General features: G+C 38.7%; 1 protein-coding gene across 1 annotated transcript in view; it reads right to left on the bottom strand.

Moving 5' to 3' along the window:
- The window catches only part of ADAM10 (ADAM metallopeptidase domain 10), a 137239-nt gene extending 121779 nt beyond the window's left edge, over positions 1-15460 (bottom strand). Inside the window, exon 1 of the mRNA XM_059180626.1 lies at positions 15146-15460. Within this exon, the coding sequence (XP_059036609.1) occupies positions 15146-15200 (55 nt within the window). The 5' untranslated portion in view covers positions 15201-15460. The remainder of the gene's footprint in view (positions 1-15145) is intronic.
- Between the last annotated feature and the right edge of the window lie 6657 nt (positions 15461-22117).

Consider the following 22117-nt stretch of genomic DNA (forward strand, 5'->3'; position numbering starts at 1 on the left):
TTTGTAAGTTTTATTGAGTATAATCAGGTAAGTATAAAGACACTCTACATTTCCCCTTGGAGTCTAACTTCACAATGAATGACAGCTGTTCCATGCTTTAAAAATAACATTTTTTTAGGGGGTCCTGGCTGGCTCGGTTGAAAGAGCTTGCAACTCTTGATCTTGGGTTCATGAGTCCAAGTCCCCCACTGGGTGTAGAGATTAATACTTAAATAAGTAAATTTTCAAAAAATAACATTTTGGAGGGGGCCCTGACTGCTTCAGTCAGTGGAACATGTGGCTCTTGATCTCAGAGTTGTGGGTTTGAGTCCCACACTGGGTGTAGTGATTACTTTAAGTAATAAAAAACAAGTAATAATTTTAAAAAACTTTTACAAAATAACATTTTTAAAAATAGGAACACATACTAGCTGAGAAAAAGCAACTTGGTTTTTACAGAGAAAAGGCTAACTCATTCAACCTACCTAATTATATTAGGTATAATTATATGTTAATTAACAGAACATATCAAAATACTCAATGAGCAAAACTAATACACTAATACACTAATACATAACAAAAATGATAGTTCCATTCCACTTTAAAGGCAATTTAAGGGGCGCATAGGTGGCACCGTCATTAAGCCTCTGCCTTTGGTTCAGGTCATGATCCCAGGGTCCTGGGATAGAGCCCACACTGGCTTCCCTACTCAGTGGGAAGCCTGCTTCTCCCTTTCCCACTTCCACTGCTTGTATTCCCTCTCTTGTTGTCTCCCTGTCAAATAAATAAAATCTTTAAAAAAAGAAAAGTCAATTTAAGTAAAAAGGCTAATTAGAAGCTTTCAAGGCTTTTTTCCAGACATACTGAGAAACTTAGGATTCCCACATAATACACAAAAAATAAAATTTACTTCAATATTCATTAATCTGTTCACTTAACACATAATATAACCGGCACTTAGTAATATCCTAGCCATTGTTTCAGGTGCTGGGAATACAGCATGGACAAAACAGTTACTGACCTCATGAAGTTTTATTCTCGAGAAGGAAGATTGACAATAAAATAAGTAAATAACTTTAGACGGCTATATGAGTGTATTCTCTGGGTAAGCAAACAAAATGCCAAGGAAAGGGTTGGTCGTCTTATGCAAAGTAATGGTAATGGAAGACCTCACTAACATCTAAGCAAAGACTTAAAAGAGAGCCAAATGCAACAAAGTAAGTGTACAGTAGTCTTTCCCTTCTATCTGCAAGGGATACATTCCAAGACCGCCAGCAAATGGCTGAAACAACAACTGCATCAACCCTAGACATACGGTCTTTCCTATACATACACACCTGTGATAAAGTTCAACTGATAAATTAGGCACCATGAGAGATTAACAACAATAACTAATAGTAAAACAGAACAATTACAACACTGTAAAGTTATGTGAATGCGGTCTCTATCTCAAAATATCTTACTGTATGGTAATCACACTTCCTTCTTGTGATGTTAAGAAAGGGTAAAATGCCTAAGTGATGAGATAAAGTGAGGTGAATGACACAGGAATTGTGACACAGAGTTAGGCTAACACTGACCTTCTGACACTAAGTCAGGAGGATCATCTACTTCTAAACTGGGGCTATCTTAGGTAACTGAAACTATGGAAAGGGAAACCATGGTTAAGGCGGGACTACTATACTTACCACTACTGAACTGCATAAAATGGTTATGATGGTAAATTTTGTTATGTGTATTTCACCACTATTTTTAAAAAGTTTTAATTTAAAAATGAAAAACTAAGAGGACAGATAATACAGGAATCTAGAAGGGAAGTGATGCATGTAAAAGGACCAGCAAGGACAAAGTCCCTGAGACAGGAACAAGCTTGGCATTTTTTACAGAACTCTGTGTAGCTGGAGCAGAAACAAACAAGGGGGAGAACTGCAGAGGTATCGTAGGGGACAGAAGCATACAATGAACATCACGTAGGGCCTCACAAGCCACTTAGGACTCTGGCTTTTACACAGAATAGTAAGCCACTGAATGGGTTTTTTTAAATTTATTTATTTTCCTATTGCTTTTTTTGAGGTGCAATTCACATAACATAAAACTCACTATTTGAAACATTTTAAAGTATACAATTTGCCAGTGGATGGTTTTGACAAAAGGAGTACCTTTTGAATAGGATCACATTAACTGCTATGTTGAAAAAGGAATGGGAGAACAAGAGAACAGTTAGCAGGGTTTACAGTAATTAAAGTGAGAGGATGTTGGCTTATGTCAATCAGGGCAGTGGAGGTGGAAATAGTTGAGTATTCAAAGTCTACACATACTTTGCAGAAGGAGCTGAAAGGATTTGCTGATGGACTGTATGCAGAGGGTAAGAGAAGGAAGAATAAAAGATAACTCCAAGTTTTTGGCCTGAGCAACTGAAGACCAGAGCTCCCATTCGTGAGATGGGAAAAGACTACAAAAGGCAGGGGGTGAGGAGAATCAGAGGTTTGTTTTTGGACATGTTAAGTTTGAGATGCCCACTAAACATTAACCCAATATATAGCTGGGATACAAGAGGCTGGAAATCAAGGGAGAGGTCTGGTCCAGAGATACAAATAAAATGTGGGGGATCATAACTATATTAAGGGTTGTTTAAAGCAAATAATAAGTAAATCCAGGAACAGAAACTACTTCTTCCAAAGGTCTGTTGCAATTTAAATTTACATGTGATTTGTGGCCCATAATAGACTATTTTCTTCCTCTAACTTAAATCTTCTATTTACAGGAAATAGATTTGTACAAAAGGAGACACAGCCAACAAATCTGTGAGTAAAAAACAAAACAGTAATGAAAAAGGATTAATATTCTGTTGTTGCCTCTGAATACAGACCTGGAGTTTGTTGTTGTTGTTGTTTTTTATCACTCTGATATAATACCCATGAGGGACAAAATGAAAGACAGGAAGGTTAACAAGAAGGACTCAAAGAACAGCAATCTGTTATACCTTTTTATTCCTTCTAATAAGAATAGAATATTAACAATTTCTCATGTGAAGTCCTTAGCAATGGAGAGACATATCTGTTATCTCACAATGATGAAAATAAAATATATTTAACCTAAAGTACAAGAAAGATGTTAGTAATCTCACATCAGTGGAAAATGACAGTTTCCACTGAGGAAAATTTCTAGAGAACTGTAGTTTACCTATCTCCAAATAGCTTTTCATTTGAACAATTATTAATTTTTTCCTCTACTTTAACATCTTCTTGAGCCAGGCTCATCGTTATTAATATCTTTATTCTAAGACGACCTCCTAACAATGGGATAACCTATAGGTTATTATGTTATTGTGCCATTGTTCCTACATAAAATATTTCCATCCTGCAATATTCTGTCAATGTCTCCTCCTTTCTCTACTATTACTTTATTTTACCCATACATAAAAGCATCCCAACAACATTTTATTTTCTGGTCCTTAGTTGTAGTTGACAGAAATCTAGTCCTCAGATAGCATGTAATAAATTCACATGGTGCCTAGTACTTAGAAGCTTCATGGGAAATTTGAACATCCGACACTTAAAAAGAGAAGTTATCTTATTAGTTGTATAAGACAATGTCATTAATCTCATGAGATGCATAATGAAGTCTTTAGTGGTACAACTTACTTTCAACTGGTTCAGAGGAAAAGATATATATAAATAAATACATATTTTTTCACATATTTTTTAAATGAGCAATAAAGCAATCATGGCAATAGATAACCATTAATAAATTTAGATCAAAGGTATACAAATGTTAATTGGACTATATTTGCTTCCAACCTCTCAGAAAGTATAGAAGCTTTTAAGATACAAAGTTAGGAAAAAATATATATTGAGTAAATGTCTATGTATACAATTGGTAAAGGATAACTGGATTGGATCTATTAAATGGAAAAAACACAACTAATTTCAAAACTTAATTAAAAAAAAAAACTGGAGAAGTAAAGGAATACCATAAAATTACCTACTTGCAAGAGTAGTAGAAAAATGACCAGCAAGTTCTAAAAAGCAGAAAAAAACATACATTGGTCTCCTTGCCACTGGAGAACTTAGAAAGTATCTCCCTTTTTACAGTTTGAGAATAGTATTTTTATTTCCTGTAAATTTTTTCAAAGTCTGGTGACTTTGGACACTGGTTTTTACTATAGATAATCTACTTTAAAAAAATACTTGTTTCCTCAGGGCACCTGGGTGGCTCAGTGGGTTAAATTAAATCCTCTGCCTTTGGCTCAGGGCATGATCGCAGGGTCCTGGGATCAAGCCCCACATCGAGCTCTCTGCCCGGCAGGGAGCCTGCTTCCCTTCCTCTCTCTCTGCCTGCCTCTCTGCCTGCTTGTGATCTCTGTCAAATAAAATAAAATCTTTAAAAATAAAAATTAAAAAATATTCGCTTCCTGATTACTGCATAAACACATAACTTATATCTCACCATCCAGAGATTGTGTATCCTCAAGCTTTTAAAAAATGAACAAAATTGATATAGTATTATAATAAAATGTCATATAAGGTTATTTCCTCTCTTTAATTGTAAACATTTTCTAATGTAAAGAAAAAAAAAAAAAAAAACACTTGATGGACCAAAAGCCAAATGGCTCAAATATTATAAGTATAAAGAGTCTAAACTGATGGCAAAATAATTCAATCTTTGTACAAAGGCAGAATCTAACAACCTCACTATACAATGCCTTTCAAAGCATGAAGTATGTTTCTCGGAGGCACTACGGTGTTTAAGAGCATGAATTCTGCAGCCAGACTGATGAGATTAAATCCTGGTTTTCTCAAATAGCTATATGACTTCTCTGACACTGAAGAAGTTATTCTCCCTGATCCTGCTCCCACATTTTTGAAATGAAAATAACAGAACCTATCTTAGAGAGATGTTGTAAAGATTGGGATAATACACAAAATGCCCAAAAAACAGTGCCTGGCATATAATAAAAATTCCATGAATGCTAGACATTACGAATATTTTCCATTTTTCATGGGTAGGTAGCATCTTACTTTCTATGGATTCTGCAAACAAAAGCTTCCTTCCCAGCTTCTGAATCCAAAGCCTACAAGCTTCTGTTCCAATCTAAATTAAATATAAGATTAGGACAAAAAACAAAGAATAAAAATTTCATTAACAACAAGATGAAAAAATAATCAGAATATATCTTGCTAATGGTAGGTCAATATCATCATCTTTGTGTATAACAGCAAAAGTACATAACACACTTTCTTTTCCATATCAAAGAAACTTTATTCTACAATTTTAAGAATGGGGCAGAAAAATCAGCAAACATGTTTTGACATTACAGATCTTCCTATTTACAGAAAAACTCAATTACAATAAATGAGAGGATGTGTAAGAAGCTAAGGCTGGCACATTTCCATTCCTCAGAAAAATTACTTGTAATCAAGTTGTTTTCAACAGACTTTTCACTTGTATAATTCTAAAATTAAGTACCAAGAGCATTTTTCCCCAACATAAAAGTGTATTTCCTTCCTGAGAAACTTGAGTCATCAACTTTATCTTAGACATCACACTGTGTTGACCAATGCTTCTTATATTTGATATATACTCACTCTGATCTTGAAGCAGTAAATACCACTAACAAAACTGTTCTCTTGTATGACAAAGGCAGACTTCTAGGAACTATCATGTCCTATATTTCAGCAATATATGTAAGTACCCTTACTGTATTCTTAGAAAAGTTACTTCTGGGGGGCCTAGTTGGCTCATTCAGTTAAGCGTCTGCCTTTGGCTCAGGTCATGATCCCAGGGTCCTTGGATCCAGCCTTGCACTGGGCTCCCTGCTCATCCCTCTCCCTCTACCTGCAGCTCTCCCTGCTTGTGCTCTCTGTCAAGTAAATAAATAAAATCTTAAAAAGAAAAGGAAAAGTTACTTCTACAATGTGACTTCAAACTTAAGCCACAGTATCAACTTCTTCACTAGAAATGAGTCAGATAATGTTCTACAAGCAAATACCTCTACCCAGCAGTTTCAATGGAAGTTCAAGACAATAGGGTATGTCCTACAATTAAAAGCATATTTCAAAACACCCACTTTTTGAGATGAGCTGGTTTCTAAAAATGAGGCTAGCTGGCTCAGAAGTTAAAATAACAGTTAAAATAATTTAAAAAGCAGCTTTTTTAAATTATAAACTAAATCACAAAGGGCATGAGACATCAATGATTAAAACATACTGAATGTATTAAATTTCTAACACTAATGTATGAACTGCAACTTAACAAATTCAAAAATGAAACATGTACACATTTAGATTTCTAGGCTCATCTGAAATGCCTTTATACCATTTCAATAAGTGCAGCCACACGTATAGACAGTAACCCATGTAAGGGACAGTGACTTTCAACCTACCTAAATAAAATACGCGTACACACACACACACCACACACACACACACACACAATGGGTTCAGCCACAACTCCCCTGCTGGTGTATATCTACCACACACCCACATTTCATCCTAAACCCATTCTCATTACTTCTCCCTTCTCCCATATGAAGCCCCAAAGCATCTACCTCTACCTCCTTCCAGGAAATACAGATGTGCAAATAAAACAATTCTGCCAAAGGTGTTAATGATGATAATAAGAGGAAGCGAGAGTGGAGTTATAAAAAAGATATGAAAGCCTTTGAGAACTTATGCATTAATATTTTGAAGAAAATATTTTGTGAAAAGTTGAAACTGAGTAGAACTAATTCTGAAGATAGAAATGTAAAGCTGCTGGCTGAGTCTCTCAAAACTACCCCAAAGAAACTAAAATCCTACCAATCTATGGCTCTTCTAACGAGCAATTGGTTTGTTCTGGTTTTGAAATAATCCTCACTGAGTTCTCAGTCATTCAATTACTATTATAAAATAATTAACAGAATCAGATTTACTTCCCAGCCACAAACTAGAAGATGAAGAATGGGAACTGCTAGAAGGTAAGGGATAGAGCAAATTTTTCAGAGCTGCAGCACAAAGAACACTAGGAGAAAAAGGTTTCAACAGGATAGAAATATGGAAGCTTATGAAACTTGAGTAATCAGTTAAGACAGCAGCTATCAGAAATTTTTAAAAAATAAAGAAAGAAAGGTAAAAAAGACTCAAATTTCCTCTGGAGCAGGGTTTCTCACTCTCAGCACTACTAACATTTTGGCCAGACAAATTTTTGTTGTGAGGGGCTGTCCTGTGCATTGTAAGATGTTTAGCAGCATCTCCAGCCTCTACCCACTAGATGCTAGGAGCATCTCTCCAGGTATGACAACCAAAACTGTCTCTAGACTATAAATATTTCAGTGTCTGCTCTGCATATACACTTTAACTACACATTAATTTTTTGAAAGATTAAAAACTGCATAAATACTACCAGGCAAATTGTTATTAATAAGTATTTTTAAATATTAATGTATTAATATTAATAGTGATTAATTTTAATTAATTAATGATTGATATTAAATGATAAAATTGTGGAAAGGAATTATGGATTTTCTTAAGCTCTATTTTCTAATGCTTGGTATCAACTTTCTAGCATTTCAATTTTTAGAAATACATTTTATCCATCTATATTTTGAAACTAATAGATTCCAAATGAAAGTAGGCCTGGAAACAACATAATCTTTATAATATCTGTATAACATTTTGCAGCCTCCAGCATTTTTACAAACTTATCCCAATTAACTCCTAGGGAAAGAGGTAGCAAAGTAATATCCCATTCAATTCATAAGTATAGGACTCCATCTGTATTCTTACGAAAACTAAATACAAAGTTCAAATATGTGTATTGTATCCCTTGCCATCATCCATGCAAGCAAAGATGGATAGAAAATTCTGCCCTGGGGGGCGCCTGGGTGGCTCAGTGGATTGAGCCTCTGCCTTCGGCTCGGGTCGTGGTCTCGGGGTCCTGGGATCGAGCCCCGCGTCGGGTTCTCTGCTCGGTGAGGAGCCTGCTTCTCTCTCTCTGCCTGCCTCTCTGCTTACCTGTGATCTCTGTCTGTCAAATGAATAAATGAATAAAATCTTTAAAAAAAAAAAAAAGAAAGAAAATTCTGCCCTGGGGGCGCCTGGGTGGCTCAGTGGGTTAAGACTCTGCCTTCAGCTCAGGTCATAATCTTGGGGTCCTGGGATCAAGCCCCACATCGGGCTCTCTGCTTGGCAGGGAGCCAGCTTCCCCTCTCTCTCTGCCTACTTCTGCCTACTCGTGATTTCTCTGTCAAATAAATAAAAATTAAAAAAAAAAAAAGAAAATTCTGCTCTGAAAATCATATATGTGCATTTGCCAAAGAGCCTAATTCCAACTTAATAACAAATACACACCTGCAAAAATATACTTGTTAACACATCTTTAATTCTAACCTCTCCCAGGCGCCTGGGTGGCTCAGTCACTTAAGCATCTGACTCTTGATCTCAGCTCATGTATTGATCTCCGGGTCATGAGTTTAAGCTCCGCACACAGGGCTCCACACTGGATGGGGAACCTACTTTAACCAAAAAAAAAAAAACAAAAAAAAACCCAAAACACTAACCTCTCCCCTCCACTCCAAATTCACCAAACTTCTGCCTCACAACTCTAGAGCAGTTCTTCCCAAATGTCAAGCCAAATATTTCTGAAAGACTATGCAAAGTTTTAACTAATCCCTAACAAAAATATTAGATTGCAAATCGGATAAAATCCCCAACTATGACACACATCCCTAACTAGAACCTACATAGATTCAAAACTTTAAGATGCCTTATTTTCAACTTCTAAGACTTAAGTCCTCTAAGTTTGATGAAACACATTCTCTCCAATGCAACAAACTCTGAAATCTAAATTCCACACAGTGAGACTTCAGTAAATTTTATTAGCTTCATGTTAAACTTCTGCCAAGTTTTATCAATTTTTCTTCCATGAGATTTCTTTTCTATCCTTATTTATTTCTACAATTGCTATTCTAATACAGAACTCAAACACACAATTCATCAAGGAACTAATTTATTCCTTACTTGTGTCATACTCCTCTACATGGACTCCAACCAACATTCCGTAACACTCTACCTTGCAGTTATAATGGTCTAGAATATGAATATTTGGAGTCCTGGCTATCATGGCCATGGAGACTCCATTCCAGGAAAGAAAACCTACGAGCACCTTAGTAGACTATTATGCCAAACACTTTTCTCAAAAACCTTTCCCCAACTGGGGAAATAAATCCTCATTTCAACTGCAACTATAATACGTAACTGGAACTGTATTTTACATCTCGGCATTTCTGTCTATGCTGACAAATTCTGTTTTTTACTTCTCACTCAAGACTAGAGCTTCATGACTCCTACTAACCACAGACATACAATAAACTGGTGACTAAACAGCAACGTTCCCGCTGTACACATTCTCACACTGTTTACTTGGAATTATAATAGCTTTAGAATGAATTCACCCAGTATCCGAGGGAATCTACATTCTCTAAGAACAATTCTCAGTATTGCTGTTTCTTGCAACCTAGTTGGACAGGACTCTCTCCACAGTACCAAGGCAAAACCTTCACACTGCTGGATATCACTATTACTGCCCTCATAGGAATTGAACTGGCAGGATTATTACAGTTTTCCCATTTATTCTTATTAGCACTTTTTTCCCCAGTATAAAGATTAACAGCTTTCTTTTCCCAGTATAAAGATTAACAGCTAAACTAGTTAGAATTACCACTACTGAATTTTTATTCACAGAAGTAGGCATTTTAGAGTTGCTTGGAAGAATCACTAATAATCATTAAATAGATCAATTCCTCCAAAACAAAAAAAAAAACAAAACAAGCAATAACAAAAAAATAATAATAGTACACAAAACCTGAGGCTCCTTACCCAAGCATATCACACAGAGTTGCCCACATGCAAATAGACCAAATGCAAATCAATTCCTAGAATTTGGAGCATCTGCCCTATGACTTGGGGCTCAGATTTGAAACCACTGCACTCTTCCTTCCACGGCTTTTTGCATCTACAGTTTGTCTCCCCCAGTTAGTGACCACATAGTCCTCTCCTGGAAACTTGTGTTAGCAGCTATATCCAGTGACTACTTGCCCTGCCCAACAACTTCTCCACACACACAAATTCCATTTTTGTTACTTCACCTATATATTTTAAATTAGGCCATCCCCAAAATACACTTCCAACATTGGCAAAAGTTTTCTAACCATTAGAATGTGATACAATTCAAAGACAGACAATTTAACTTTATGCAATCACAAACTCACCAAATCTGTAACACACAACAGTTACCTTACTACAAACTAACCATAAAACACGGTGTCATAGTATCCGGAGCCTCTGTCATCTACCTCTTACCTAACTGCTCCCTTTAAATACTGAGAATATTTTTCGTAACTTACAATTTGCATTCCTGCAGAGGATACTACAATTGCACATTTTCAGGTATATTTAATATCAATAATCTAGTATACTAGTTTGGAACCAAAGTACTCATGATTCAGATCTAGAAAAGGATCTACCTACAACCAAATGAGTTTGTGTTTTATTTGGCTTGTCTTCCTGGTTATCTATCAGGTTTTTTCTCTCCATTCCACCCTGCCTCATTTTAACTACCAAAATACATTAGTACATTATCCTAAATGTTCAGAAAAGGGAACCTCAACACTAAACTACACAAGCCAAAGCATACACATTAAAAATAAACTTTTAGGGGTCCCTGCGTGGCTCAGTCAGTTAAGCATCTGCCTTCAGCTCGGGTCATGATCTTGGGGTCCTGGGATCAATCCCCATTTCTAGCTCCCTGCTCAGCAGGTAGCCAGGTTTCCCTCTGCTCCTTCCACCCCAACCCCACCGCTCCCCTCCTGGCTTGCGCATGCTCGCTCTCAAATAAACAAAATTTTTAAAAAAGTGAACACCAACTAATTAGAAGGTGATATTCTCAAGGTTTGCAAGAAAGCCAGGAATTTTAACCAAAAAATTGGAAATACTATTGAAACTAGATAGAATAAAAAGCACAATCACTGGAATAAATTTAGAATACTCATTTCAATTGTTTCAGGGCAAGGGGGAAAGCCAGAAACTACAACAGAGGCCGGAACAATAATAGCTGTTCTTTACACTAAACTCCAATCATTTAAGAAAGATTGAAGTCGGAGCACCTGGGTCGCTCAGTGGGTTAAAGCCTCTGCCTCCAGCCAGGTCATGATCCCAGGGTCCTGGGATAGAGCCCCGCATCGGGCTCTCTGCTCAGTGGGGAGCCTGATTCCTCCTCTCTCTCTGCCTGCCTCTCTGCCTACTTGTGATCTGTCTGTCAAACAAATAAATAAAAATCTTAAAAAAAAAAAAAAAAAAGATTGAAGTCAGCCCATTTCAAGAACACAGTAAATGTGTAAGTGTATCTTAGAAAAACTTCATCAAAAATTGCCAAAATTTTACAAGTCTGGTCTTAAAAGAAAAAGAGCCTAAGTTTTTACTTGCAAGACCCTCAACTGTTTTTTTTTCTGTGAGTTTCATCCAAGTAGAAAAAGAAATGGCTTATTTATTCATTGAAATAAAGTGATTTGGAAAAATGAGAACCATCATTCTTTAAGACCTTCAAATTGTTATTATGAAAAGAGGATTTTTTAAATATTTATTAATCTTATACTAAATAAAAAGAATAGAGTATGCCACAGCTTTTAACAAAGTTTTAAAACTACTGTATAAATAGGGACTCCTGCGGGGCTCAGTTGTTAAGCATCTGCCTTCTGCTCAAATCATGGTACCTGGGGTCCTTGGGATCGAGCCACACATCAGGTTCCTGCTCAGCAGGAAGCCTGCTTTTCCCTCTCCCATTCCCCATACTTATGTTCCCTCTCTCACTGTCTCTGTCAAATAAATAAATAAAATCTTTTTTTAAATACCACTGTAAAAATAAAGAATTAAAAAACATATTAAAAGTTGGGTAAGAGGTCACAGACAAAAAAACATTTTTAAAAGAATCGATCCATCTATGCAGGATGAAGCTGAGGCAAAAACACAAATAACATACAGGATCCACACAGGTGACAAAAATGAGTGAAGTAGGCCAAGTTTATTGCCAGTAGGAATGATAGTAACTGCACTGACTGATAAGCACATGCCCAGTCTAAAGAGGACAGCTATTGCTCTACCACTCTGCTATAGACAATGGGAATGCAGCCCAAGAACCTGGGTTTCCAATCCTTTCAAAAAAGAAAGAAAGAAAGAAAGAAAGATCTAAAAATCTATGAATTTCATTGAGGAATTTCCCAATTTTTCGATGTTGTTAACTAGTTGAAACCTAAAGATGCTGTGAATCAAACAAAACACATCTCTAAGGTGGGTTCAGTCCAGAGGCTACCTTTAAGCTAATGTGTGAAAACCGCCTTCAAAAGGTTATGATAAGGGGGCAACGGGTAAAAAGTTCAGGCCTTGAGGTCAAGCTGGCTTGGGTTTGAATGTCTAATTCACCACTGAGCAGGGGGGTAATGCTAAAGAAATCATTTCTTCAAGCCTATTTCTTCAACTGTAAAATACCACCACTCTCTCAGAAATGCTGAAAAGTGAAACTCCTAACAACAGTATCAGAAACAAAATAGACATCATAGAAATGTCCCTTACTCCCCCTCCTTAATCCTGCAAGTCCTTTGAAAAATTTAAGAAATCAGATAATTATTAAATAAACATCCTTGAAGATCATAAATAAGTTATTAAAAAAAAAATCAGAAAACAGAGGTGCCTTCTATGGCCGTTTCCCTCAACACCTGCCTCTCAGAGAGGTTCTTTGTATACAGAAAAGATAGAGTTAACGTAGGGGATGGCCTGACTGGGCCTTAAAATGATACAGCTGACTGGATTATCAATCTCCAACTAAGGCAGAACTCCTTAAAGACAGAGACAAATCTGTCTCTCTTATTAAATACATAGACCCTTATTTGCTGGTAGAAGTGAAAGAAATCGTTTAACCTTAAGCTTTGATACTTTTAATACTTTTGGCCAAACTTCCAGAAAACTTATTTTTAAAGAATGCATGGTATAAAACAAAGGATTTACGCCAAATTTTTAAACATAAAAAACATGCCATACTCTAAACTCCATTTTTTGTGTGATTTCATCAAACCAAAGTACTATTGTAGTGAACTGACTACTAGAGCTGAAATATCGTTTGTCCTCTCAAGCATATCAATTAATTTTTAAAGAGAAAAGACAACTCTCCAAAATAGTCAAAAACACAAATATTTTGAAATTTGAAACACAAATATTTAGAAATTCCAACCAATTTCTAATGTATATGTTACAAATAGCTCAGATTCATATTTAAAAATAGTATATATTACAATAAAATTACAAATATCTCCATGTACCCAAAGGCTACAATCTTGATGCTAATTTTAAAATGAATGTTTTAGTCTTTTTTTTAAAGTTCTGCTTAAATGTGTAAGAGCTAATGCTTTAATGTTTAATGCAAAATGATACTTTATAAATGACTCCAGAGTTCTCAATTTAGATTTTTGTGTGCCAAGAATCTTAACCCACAAAAATTATGCTCTTAATTTACTTCTTCTTCAGCCATCAGGCTACACCAATTTATATTGATTGTTTCACACTTAAAAACAAAGGTCATTTTACATACTATCACTCCTCAGTAATTTACAGTACTTCATGTGTTTGTCTTACTTTGTACCACCTAATAGAAATCAAGAGTCTAACACCTGACTATAATCACAAATAGTGGTAACAGGCATAAGTAATGATTTGCTAGAAGTCACATTCTGAACATAAATACAAATGGTATAAAAAGGCCCTTATAAAGGGTCTCTAGCACACAATACTTCTTAAAACTAAACATCTTCTAGAAACTCTTAATCTAAAACGTACATCTAGCAAATGAACACCACAAACTACAACAAAAGTGTACCTACAAAGCATCATTCTCGGACTAAGTAGAACTCAGGACAAAAACATGCTTGGCTCTGCAATCATAAGTTAAAGTGACAAAGAAGAACAGAAACAATACACTACATAAAATATAAATTATCAAATTAGACAAAACTCATCGGAAGCATTCCGGTAAATTTTTCAATTCAATTATCTTAAACATATTTGAGGTTTTTAAGTATACTTTGGGGCAAGTAAAAAACTTTACCTGAAATAAAGCACTTGACACAACAACAAAATTATGCAGCTGGTCCTAGGATCAGAAAAATCGTCTTCAAAACGTCTTCAAAACGATTCAAGTGATTATCTGCTTACAGTAAATTTAACTCCAATTTGGGGGTGGGGGGAGTTGCCACCGTCTGACAACTCACTAACTACACTGTACGTCTAACTCCACCTGAGACCTTAGGAAAACTCAAGTTGGGTCACCCAGGGACTTGTCCCTCTAAGAGACCCAAACCAAACAGCGGGTCAAAGAACATCCCGAAACGGCTCACCTCTTCCTCCCCACCAAACCCATTCCCCTGGGCAACAGAATGTTTTCACTGAACATAAACACACCCTCCTGAGAGCTCTCTCCATACACTCGGGCAGAGGCAGGGCTCTATAAAGAGCGGAAGCGACTCTTCTCAGAAAAGCAGAGGACCACCGTTACCCCTCCACCGGCGACCCCTCTGCAGAACCGGGTCAGTCTGGATCGCCGCGCCCGGTAAAGAACAATACACCAGCCCCGCCGCACACATTGCAACTTCCCACCAGCCTGCGCGGCGCTTCCCCTCGATGGAGCGGACTCCGGAATCCGCCACCCGGCAGAAGCTGGGGGCGGAAGGAGGGAGGTAAAGACCGCCAGCCCCACGGCGGCAGCCCGTCCGGCACCCGGCGACAGGCTGGAGGGATGGAGCCACCGGCCTGGGCTCCACGGCTCACGCCCGGCAACTCCGATCTCCAGACTGCTTCTCTGGGAGGCGACCCCCGCCTCCCCTGCCGCCGGGGCAGTGGGGGGCGGGGAAGGCCTCGGCGGAGGCTCGGAGCCTCCTTGGCCCGCCACGGAAGGGAACGCGGTCGGGGCGCGGGGGACAATAGGGAGCGGGGAGCGCTGCGCGCCGGAGTGGCGCCGCCGGCCGGCCGGGCTGACTGACGCGCCCGCCGCGCGGCGCGACTGGGCTCCGCTCGACCCGGCCGCCGCTGCCGCTGCGCGGTCCGCCGTGGTCAAGGCGTCCCCGGCGCTCGGGGTCGTGCCTCACCTCCCAGCCCCGCCGCCCAGGAGAGGAGCAGAATTAACACTCTCAGCAACACCATCTTCCGCGGCCGCCGCCTCCTCACGGGTTAACAGCAGCACATCGATCCGGAGGGAGAAGCTGAAGGGGCTTGGTCCGGAGTCTCCACGGGAAGCCGGGACCTCCCCCGGCAGGAGAAACGGCGAAGCACCTCCCTCTCGCTCCACTTCAGGGGCCGGCAAAGCTCCCAGCGCCTCCAAAACAGGGACCTCCCTCCCCCTCGTTCTCTTCCTTCCTCCCTTCCCCGCGTTCCTTCCCTCGCTCCTTCCCTCTTCTCTACCTCCCTCCCCCGAACCCCGGACCTCCGCCTCCTTCCTCACCACGTGATTCGCGGCGCCCAACCGGCAGGCCCAGCCGCACCCCTTCCTCCCGCCCCTCCCCCTCCCCCAGGCGCCCCAGGGGCGCGCGCATGCGCGCGAGGGCCGGTTCCCGGGCTGCTAGACCCGCCGCCGCTTCCTGTCCGCCGGCGGAGAGCTGGGATTGGGTTTAGGAGGCGGGGTTTCTCCGGGTCCCGCCCCCAGACGGGAGCGCATCTCCGCAGAGCCTCCCGGGCTCGCTAGTTCTTGGACTGTTAAGGACCGTCCCTAAGGCGAAAATGAGGAGTGAAAGATGTTAAGAGGCCGCTTTCTTCTTCTTAACTTCACAAGGAAGGGAGGTTTATTTCTTCCTTTTCTGCCTCTTGTGGTGCAAGACAGCGAAAGTAAAGTCCCAACAAGCGACAGCCACCAGTGATCAAAACAGACGAAAAGACCTTCAATTCCAGAAAGGAAAGACAGAGGCTGTGGCAGGTTTTTTTCTGAATTCTTTAAAAATTTGTCGCAGATCACGCTTTGGCCGTTCTAAATGCCCGCAGTCTAAACCATACGGTCCTAAATCTGCCCAAAATACGTCTTCTTTACCACTCTCCTTTTACCAGCTCTCAAGAGAACTCTCTGATCTTCACCCCAACTTCTTTGAAGCTCGTGTTTGGTTTATGTTTGGTTTCTCAGTAACTCACTTTAGTTCTTTAAAATCATATTCCTGGATTAAAGACTTAAACAAAGGACCTGAAATTGTAACACTTCAAGAAGAAAACTGGGAAAAGGCTCCTTGACATTGCTCTTGCCAGTGATTTTTTTTATTATGACACCAAAAGCACAAGCAACAAAAGCCAAATAAGTGGGACTACATCAAACTGAAAGCTTCTGCACGAAGAAACAATAAGCAGAATGAAAACGCACCCTATGGCTCAGTGGGTTAAAGCCTCTGCCTTTGGCTCGGGTCATGATCCCAGGGTCCTGGAATCAAGCCCCACCTCAGGCTCTCTGCTCAGCAGGGAGCCTGCTTCCTCCTCTCTCTCTGCCCGCCTCTCTGCCTACTTGTGATTTCTGTCAAATAAATAAATAAAATCTTAAAAAAGAAAACGCACCCTACACAAGGAGAGGATATTTGTAAATCATATATATGATAAGTTAGTATCTAAAATAAATAGAGAGCTCATACAACTCAACAGCAAAGAAACTATCCAATTTAAAAATAGACAGAAGGGAGGGTCTGGGTGGCTCAGTCCTTAAGCATCTGCCTTCCACTCCGGTCATGATCCCAGAGTCCTGGGGTGGAGCCCTGGGCTCCCTGCTCAGGGAGAAACCTCCTTCTCCCTCCCACTCCCCCTGTTTATGTTCCCTCTCTTGCTCTCTCTGTCAAATAAATAAATTTTTAAAAAAATAAAAATAAAAATAGAGGACATGAGTAGACATTTTTCCAAAGAAGACATATAGATGGCCAACAAACACATGAAAAGTTGCTCATCATCACTAATCATCAGGAAAATGCAAATAAAAACCACCATGAAAAATCACTTTATATCAGAATGATACAAGTAGAAAACTGAAGAAATAACAAGTGTTGGTAAGGATGTGGAGAAAAAGAAGCCCTTTTGCATTGTTGGTAGGAATGCAAATTGGAGCAGCCATTACGGAAAACAGTATGGAGTTTCCTCAAAAGGTTAAAAGTCAAGGTGCCTGGCTAGTTCAGTCAGTAGAGCATGCAGCTCTTGACCTTAGGGGTTGTAAATTCAAGCCCCATGTTGGCTGTAGAGATTACTTAAAAATTTTAAAAATCTTTTTTAAAAACTTAAAAATAGAATTACCATATGACCCACTAATTACACTAGAAATGTATAGAATTATTGAATCATTATATTGTATACCTGAAACCAATATAACACTGTACGTTAATTATACTTGAATAAAAAATAAATTTTAAGATGTTTTTGAAATAGGCAGAGGAGCTAAATAGACACTTTTCCAAAGAAGATACCCAAATGTTCAATAGTAAAACACTAACCATCAAGAAAATGCAAATCGGGGGCACCTGGGTGGCTCAGTGGGTTAAAGTCTCTGCCTTTGGCTCAGGTCATGATCTCAGGGTCCTGGGATCAAGCCCCTCATCAGACTCTCTGCTCAGCCAGGGAGCCTGCTTCCTCCTCTCTCCTCTCTCTCTGCCTGCCTCTCTGCCTACTGGTGATCTCTCTCTCTGTCAAATAAATAAATATAAATCTTTAAAAAAAAATGCAAATCCAAACCACAATCTTCAGTATTAGAATGGTTATCTTCAAAAAGACAGTAGATATAAGTGCTGGCAAGGATGTGAAGAAAAGGGATCCCGTATGCACTGTTGGTAGGAAGGTAAATTAGTGCAGCCACTGTGGAAAATAATTTGGAAGTTCCTCAAAAAATTAAAAATAGAACTACCATGTGTTCCAGCAACCTCATTTCCAGGTATACATCCAAAGGAAATGAAATCAGGATCTTGAAGAGATATCTTCACTCCCATGTTCACTGCAGCTTTATTCGCAAAAGCCACAACATGGAAACAAGGTAAGGCTATCTGCATGGATGAATGGATAAGAAAATATGGGGCGCCTGGGTGGCTCAGTGGGTTAAGCCTCTGCCTTTGGCTTGGGTCATGATCTCAGGGTCCTAGGATCGAGCCCCACATCGGGCTCTCTGCTGAGTGGGGAGCCTGCTTCCCCCTCTCTCTCTGCCTGCCTTCTGCCTACTTTGATCTCTCTCTGTCAAATAAATAAATAAAATCTTAAAAAAATATATGTGTGTGTGTACATATACATATACATATATATAACATATAGTGCATATATATGTATATATAATATATATATATGAAAGAATATTATTCAGCCATTACAAAGAAGGAAATCCTGCCATTTGCCACATCACGGGTGAACCCTGAGGGCATTATGCTAAATGAAATAAGTCAGAGATCTGATACCACGTGATCTTCCTTATATATGGAATCTAAAAAAGCCAAACACTTAGAAACAAAGAATAAAATGATGGTTACCGGGGGCTGGGGTTTATGGGAGGGAAATGTTGGTCAAAAGGTACAAACTACTAATAAATAGGCTCAGTGGGTTAAAGCCTCTGACTTTGGCTTGGGTCGTGATCTCAGGGTCCTGGGATGGAGCACTGCATTGTGCTCTCTGCTCAGCAGGAAGCCTGCTTCCCCTCCTTATCTCTCTGCCTGCCTCTCTGCCTTCTTGTGATCTCTGTCTCTCAAATAAGCAAATAAAATCTTAAAAAAGGAAAAAAAAGGTACAAACTTCCAATTATAAGATGAGTTAGTAATGAATCTTTAATAAACAGCATGGTGACTATAGTTAATAATACTATATTGTTTACTTGAAAGTTGCTAAGAGAGTGTACTTTAAATGTTATCAACACAAAAAAGAAATGGTAATTATGTGAGGTGATGGAGGTGTTAACTAACCCCACTGTTAGTTAATCATTTTGCAGTATATGTGTATCAAATCAACACATTATGCACCTTAAACTTACACAGTGTTGTATGTTGGTTATATCTTGATGAAGCTGGGAAAAAAATGAAATTAAATAAATAAAAGTACAGGAGTCAGTGGCATTTAGTAAATGCAGATTGCTGTATAACCACCACCACTATCTACTTCCAGAACATACTCATATGGCAAATAGGGAGGAAAAAACTTGTATTTCATTAACTAGAACTTTCTGGTGGCATATTTTTTTGTTTTTAACATCTTAATTTAATTTTATTTTTTTCAGTGTTCCGAGATTCAATGTTTATGCACCAACTTCCTGGTGGTATTTAACTAGATAATCTTTATCTATTTGGCATCCTGTTTGAATAGGCTGAATTAGGGAATATGAGTATTAGTAGTATCATTACTACTAATAAATTGGCATACCTATACTTTTTATTCTTTATGTTTTTTTAATTTTTACCCTTTACATAAGTCAAGAGTATGCTTCTCTGTCAGTTTGACGAATGAATTATAGTTTTCCTCCAACATTAATAAGCTCAAAAATATAGTCAGTAGTTCCAAACCATCATGAAAAGCATCCATTTATAATGAGATGTATGGGATCATTAAAAGATGACAGATTCTCATGACTTTTTTTTCCTTTCTTTTTTTTTTTTTTTTAAGATTTTATTTATTTATTTGACAGAGAGACAGAGATCACAAGTACTCAGAGAGACAGGCAGAGGGGGGAGAGGAAGGGAAGCAGGCTCCCTGCCAAGCAGAGAGCCCGTTGTGGGGCTCAGTGTGGGGCTCAATGTGATGCTCAATGTGGGGCTCAATCCCAGGACCCTGAGATCATGACCTGAGCTGCAGGCAGAGACTTTAACCCATTGAGCCACCCAGGCGCCCTTTTTTTTCCCTTTCTTAAAAGAAAGTTTTATGCCAACGTTACATTGCCTGTCACCTGTGCTTGTTACTACTCTCTTTTGGCAGTGTTGTCAACAAATTATATTTTTATTTCTACCTATTAGACTATCTCGTGGCATGTTTTGTATAGCACAGTAATTTTATATAATTAATGAATTTTTTTTAAAAAAAGGCGGGGGTCACCTTGGTGGCTCAGTGGGTTAAAGCCTCTGCCTTCGGCTCAGGGCATGATCTCAGGGTCCTGGGATCAAGCCCCACATCAGACTCTCTGCTTAGCGGAGAGCCTGCTTCCCCCTCTCTCTCTGCCTGCTTCTCTGCCTACCTGTGATCTCTGTCTCTCTGTCAAATAAATAAATAAAATCTTTTAAAATATTTTTTTAATTTTTATAATTATATTTTAAATTTATTATTTGTAATGGTTAGAGGCAAGTGACACATTCTCTTTAAATTCAACTGGAAGGGCCATTGGCAGCTCAGTCAATTAAGCACCTACCTTTGGCTCAGGTAGAGTCCTGCATCAGACTCCCTGCTCAGTGGGGACTCTGCTTCTCCCTCTATCTACTCTTCTGCCCTGCATGTGATCTCTCTCTCTCAAATAAATAAAATCTTCTTAAAAATAAATAAATAAATATATAAAAATGCAACTAGAAAAAAAATCCAAAATCATCATTTGCATTACCAAGGTGATAACTGAAAATTACACTTAAGATTGTACTTTATATTTTATTTTACTTTTTAAAGATTTTTTGGAGTAATCTCAACAGCCAACCTGGGACTTGAACCCATAACCCTGAGATCAAGAGTGGCACACCCCACCAACTTGGCCAGCCAGGGACCCCACCTTTTTATTTGAAAACATAAATATATAACATACCAACCAGCTTCATAATGTATGGTATTAAAATGTCACAAGTTAGGACCACTCTTTTGTTTGAAATTTTAACTTACCACATTTGGGGTATTTTTCAGATGTACTGGAAACTGATGATTTATACCATTATAGACTGCATGGGTTTGGCTCCCAGCCCTCCCACGTATAAGCTGTGTAGCTTTCACCAAATTTTTTCACCTTTCTAACTTCAATATTTCTTTATAAGATAAGAATGATAAAATATTTGCCTTATGGGATTGTTTTGATGATTAAATTTAAATTAGTTAACATTGTAAAGTAGCAGGTAATAATTGCTATGTAAATTTTTGTTTGGTAAAAATATATAAATATCACCATGCTTTCATGAATACTCAGACATCCTTTCAAAAGCAGCAATTAATAGGATTATTTCCTTAGCAACAATACACAGCTTTGATACTACCAGTATGATGCAAGTTATCCTCATGCTGCAATAATGAGAAACTTGGTTAGTAAGAATATACTTGTATACAGAATATTACACAAGTAATCTACATGAAAATGCTTGTTGCACAACTTAAGCCTATCCTGCTAAACGTTTCAACATTCATATTTTAAATTTCCAACTCCTAATAAACTGCCTTATGGATGTCTCTCTGTCATGCCAAATTCGTGTTAACTTCTTATCTCTAATAATGGCACCATCACTCTCCCAGTAACCTGACATGGAGAATGGACAGTAGACTCTTCTTCCCTCATCTGTTCATAACCAGTAACCATGTGTTAATTCTTCCCCTAAAAATGGTTCTTGTGCCTTTTGTCTTTACCTCCCCACTACTGCCACTCCAATTCACACAATTTCTCTTGCTCACACTGATGCAGGACTTCTAATCCATCTCAGGCCAGTCTCCTCATGTGGAGAGCATTGCAGTACAATGGTCTCTCACCATTGGTCCTCACTCAATGAGCTACAATTTGCTTCCACCCCTATCATTCCTAGGAAGCTTCTCTTGCCAGGGTCATCAAAGATCTGTTAGTTATCAATGCCACTGTTTACCCACAATCCTTATCTAACTAGACCTCCTCAAAATTCCCTCCTCCAGTTTTTCAAGACTGCTCATTTTCCTGATTTTCCTCCCTACTTTTAACTGCGCCTCCTTCTGTATCTCTTCCCTGGGGCTTTTCTTTTCTTTATCCTCTAAATATTGGTGTCCCTTGGGTTTTTATCCTTGGCTCTCTTGTCTTATAATTCTTCACTTGCATTAGTCTAACTGCTCTCAAACATCTACAATGCACATCATTGTAAACTCCATTAAAACAAAGCCTAGATTTCTCTTGTTCTGAATTCTACCCCAGTGCCTGGACACAGTCAGCACTTTTCCTA

The sequence above is a fragment of the Mustela lutreola genome, chromosome 7 (genome assembly GCF_030435805.1).
Source record: "Mustela lutreola isolate mMusLut2 chromosome 7, mMusLut2.pri, whole genome shotgun sequence".
Taxonomy (NCBI): Eukaryota; Metazoa; Chordata; class Mammalia; order Carnivora; family Mustelidae; genus Mustela; species Mustela lutreola.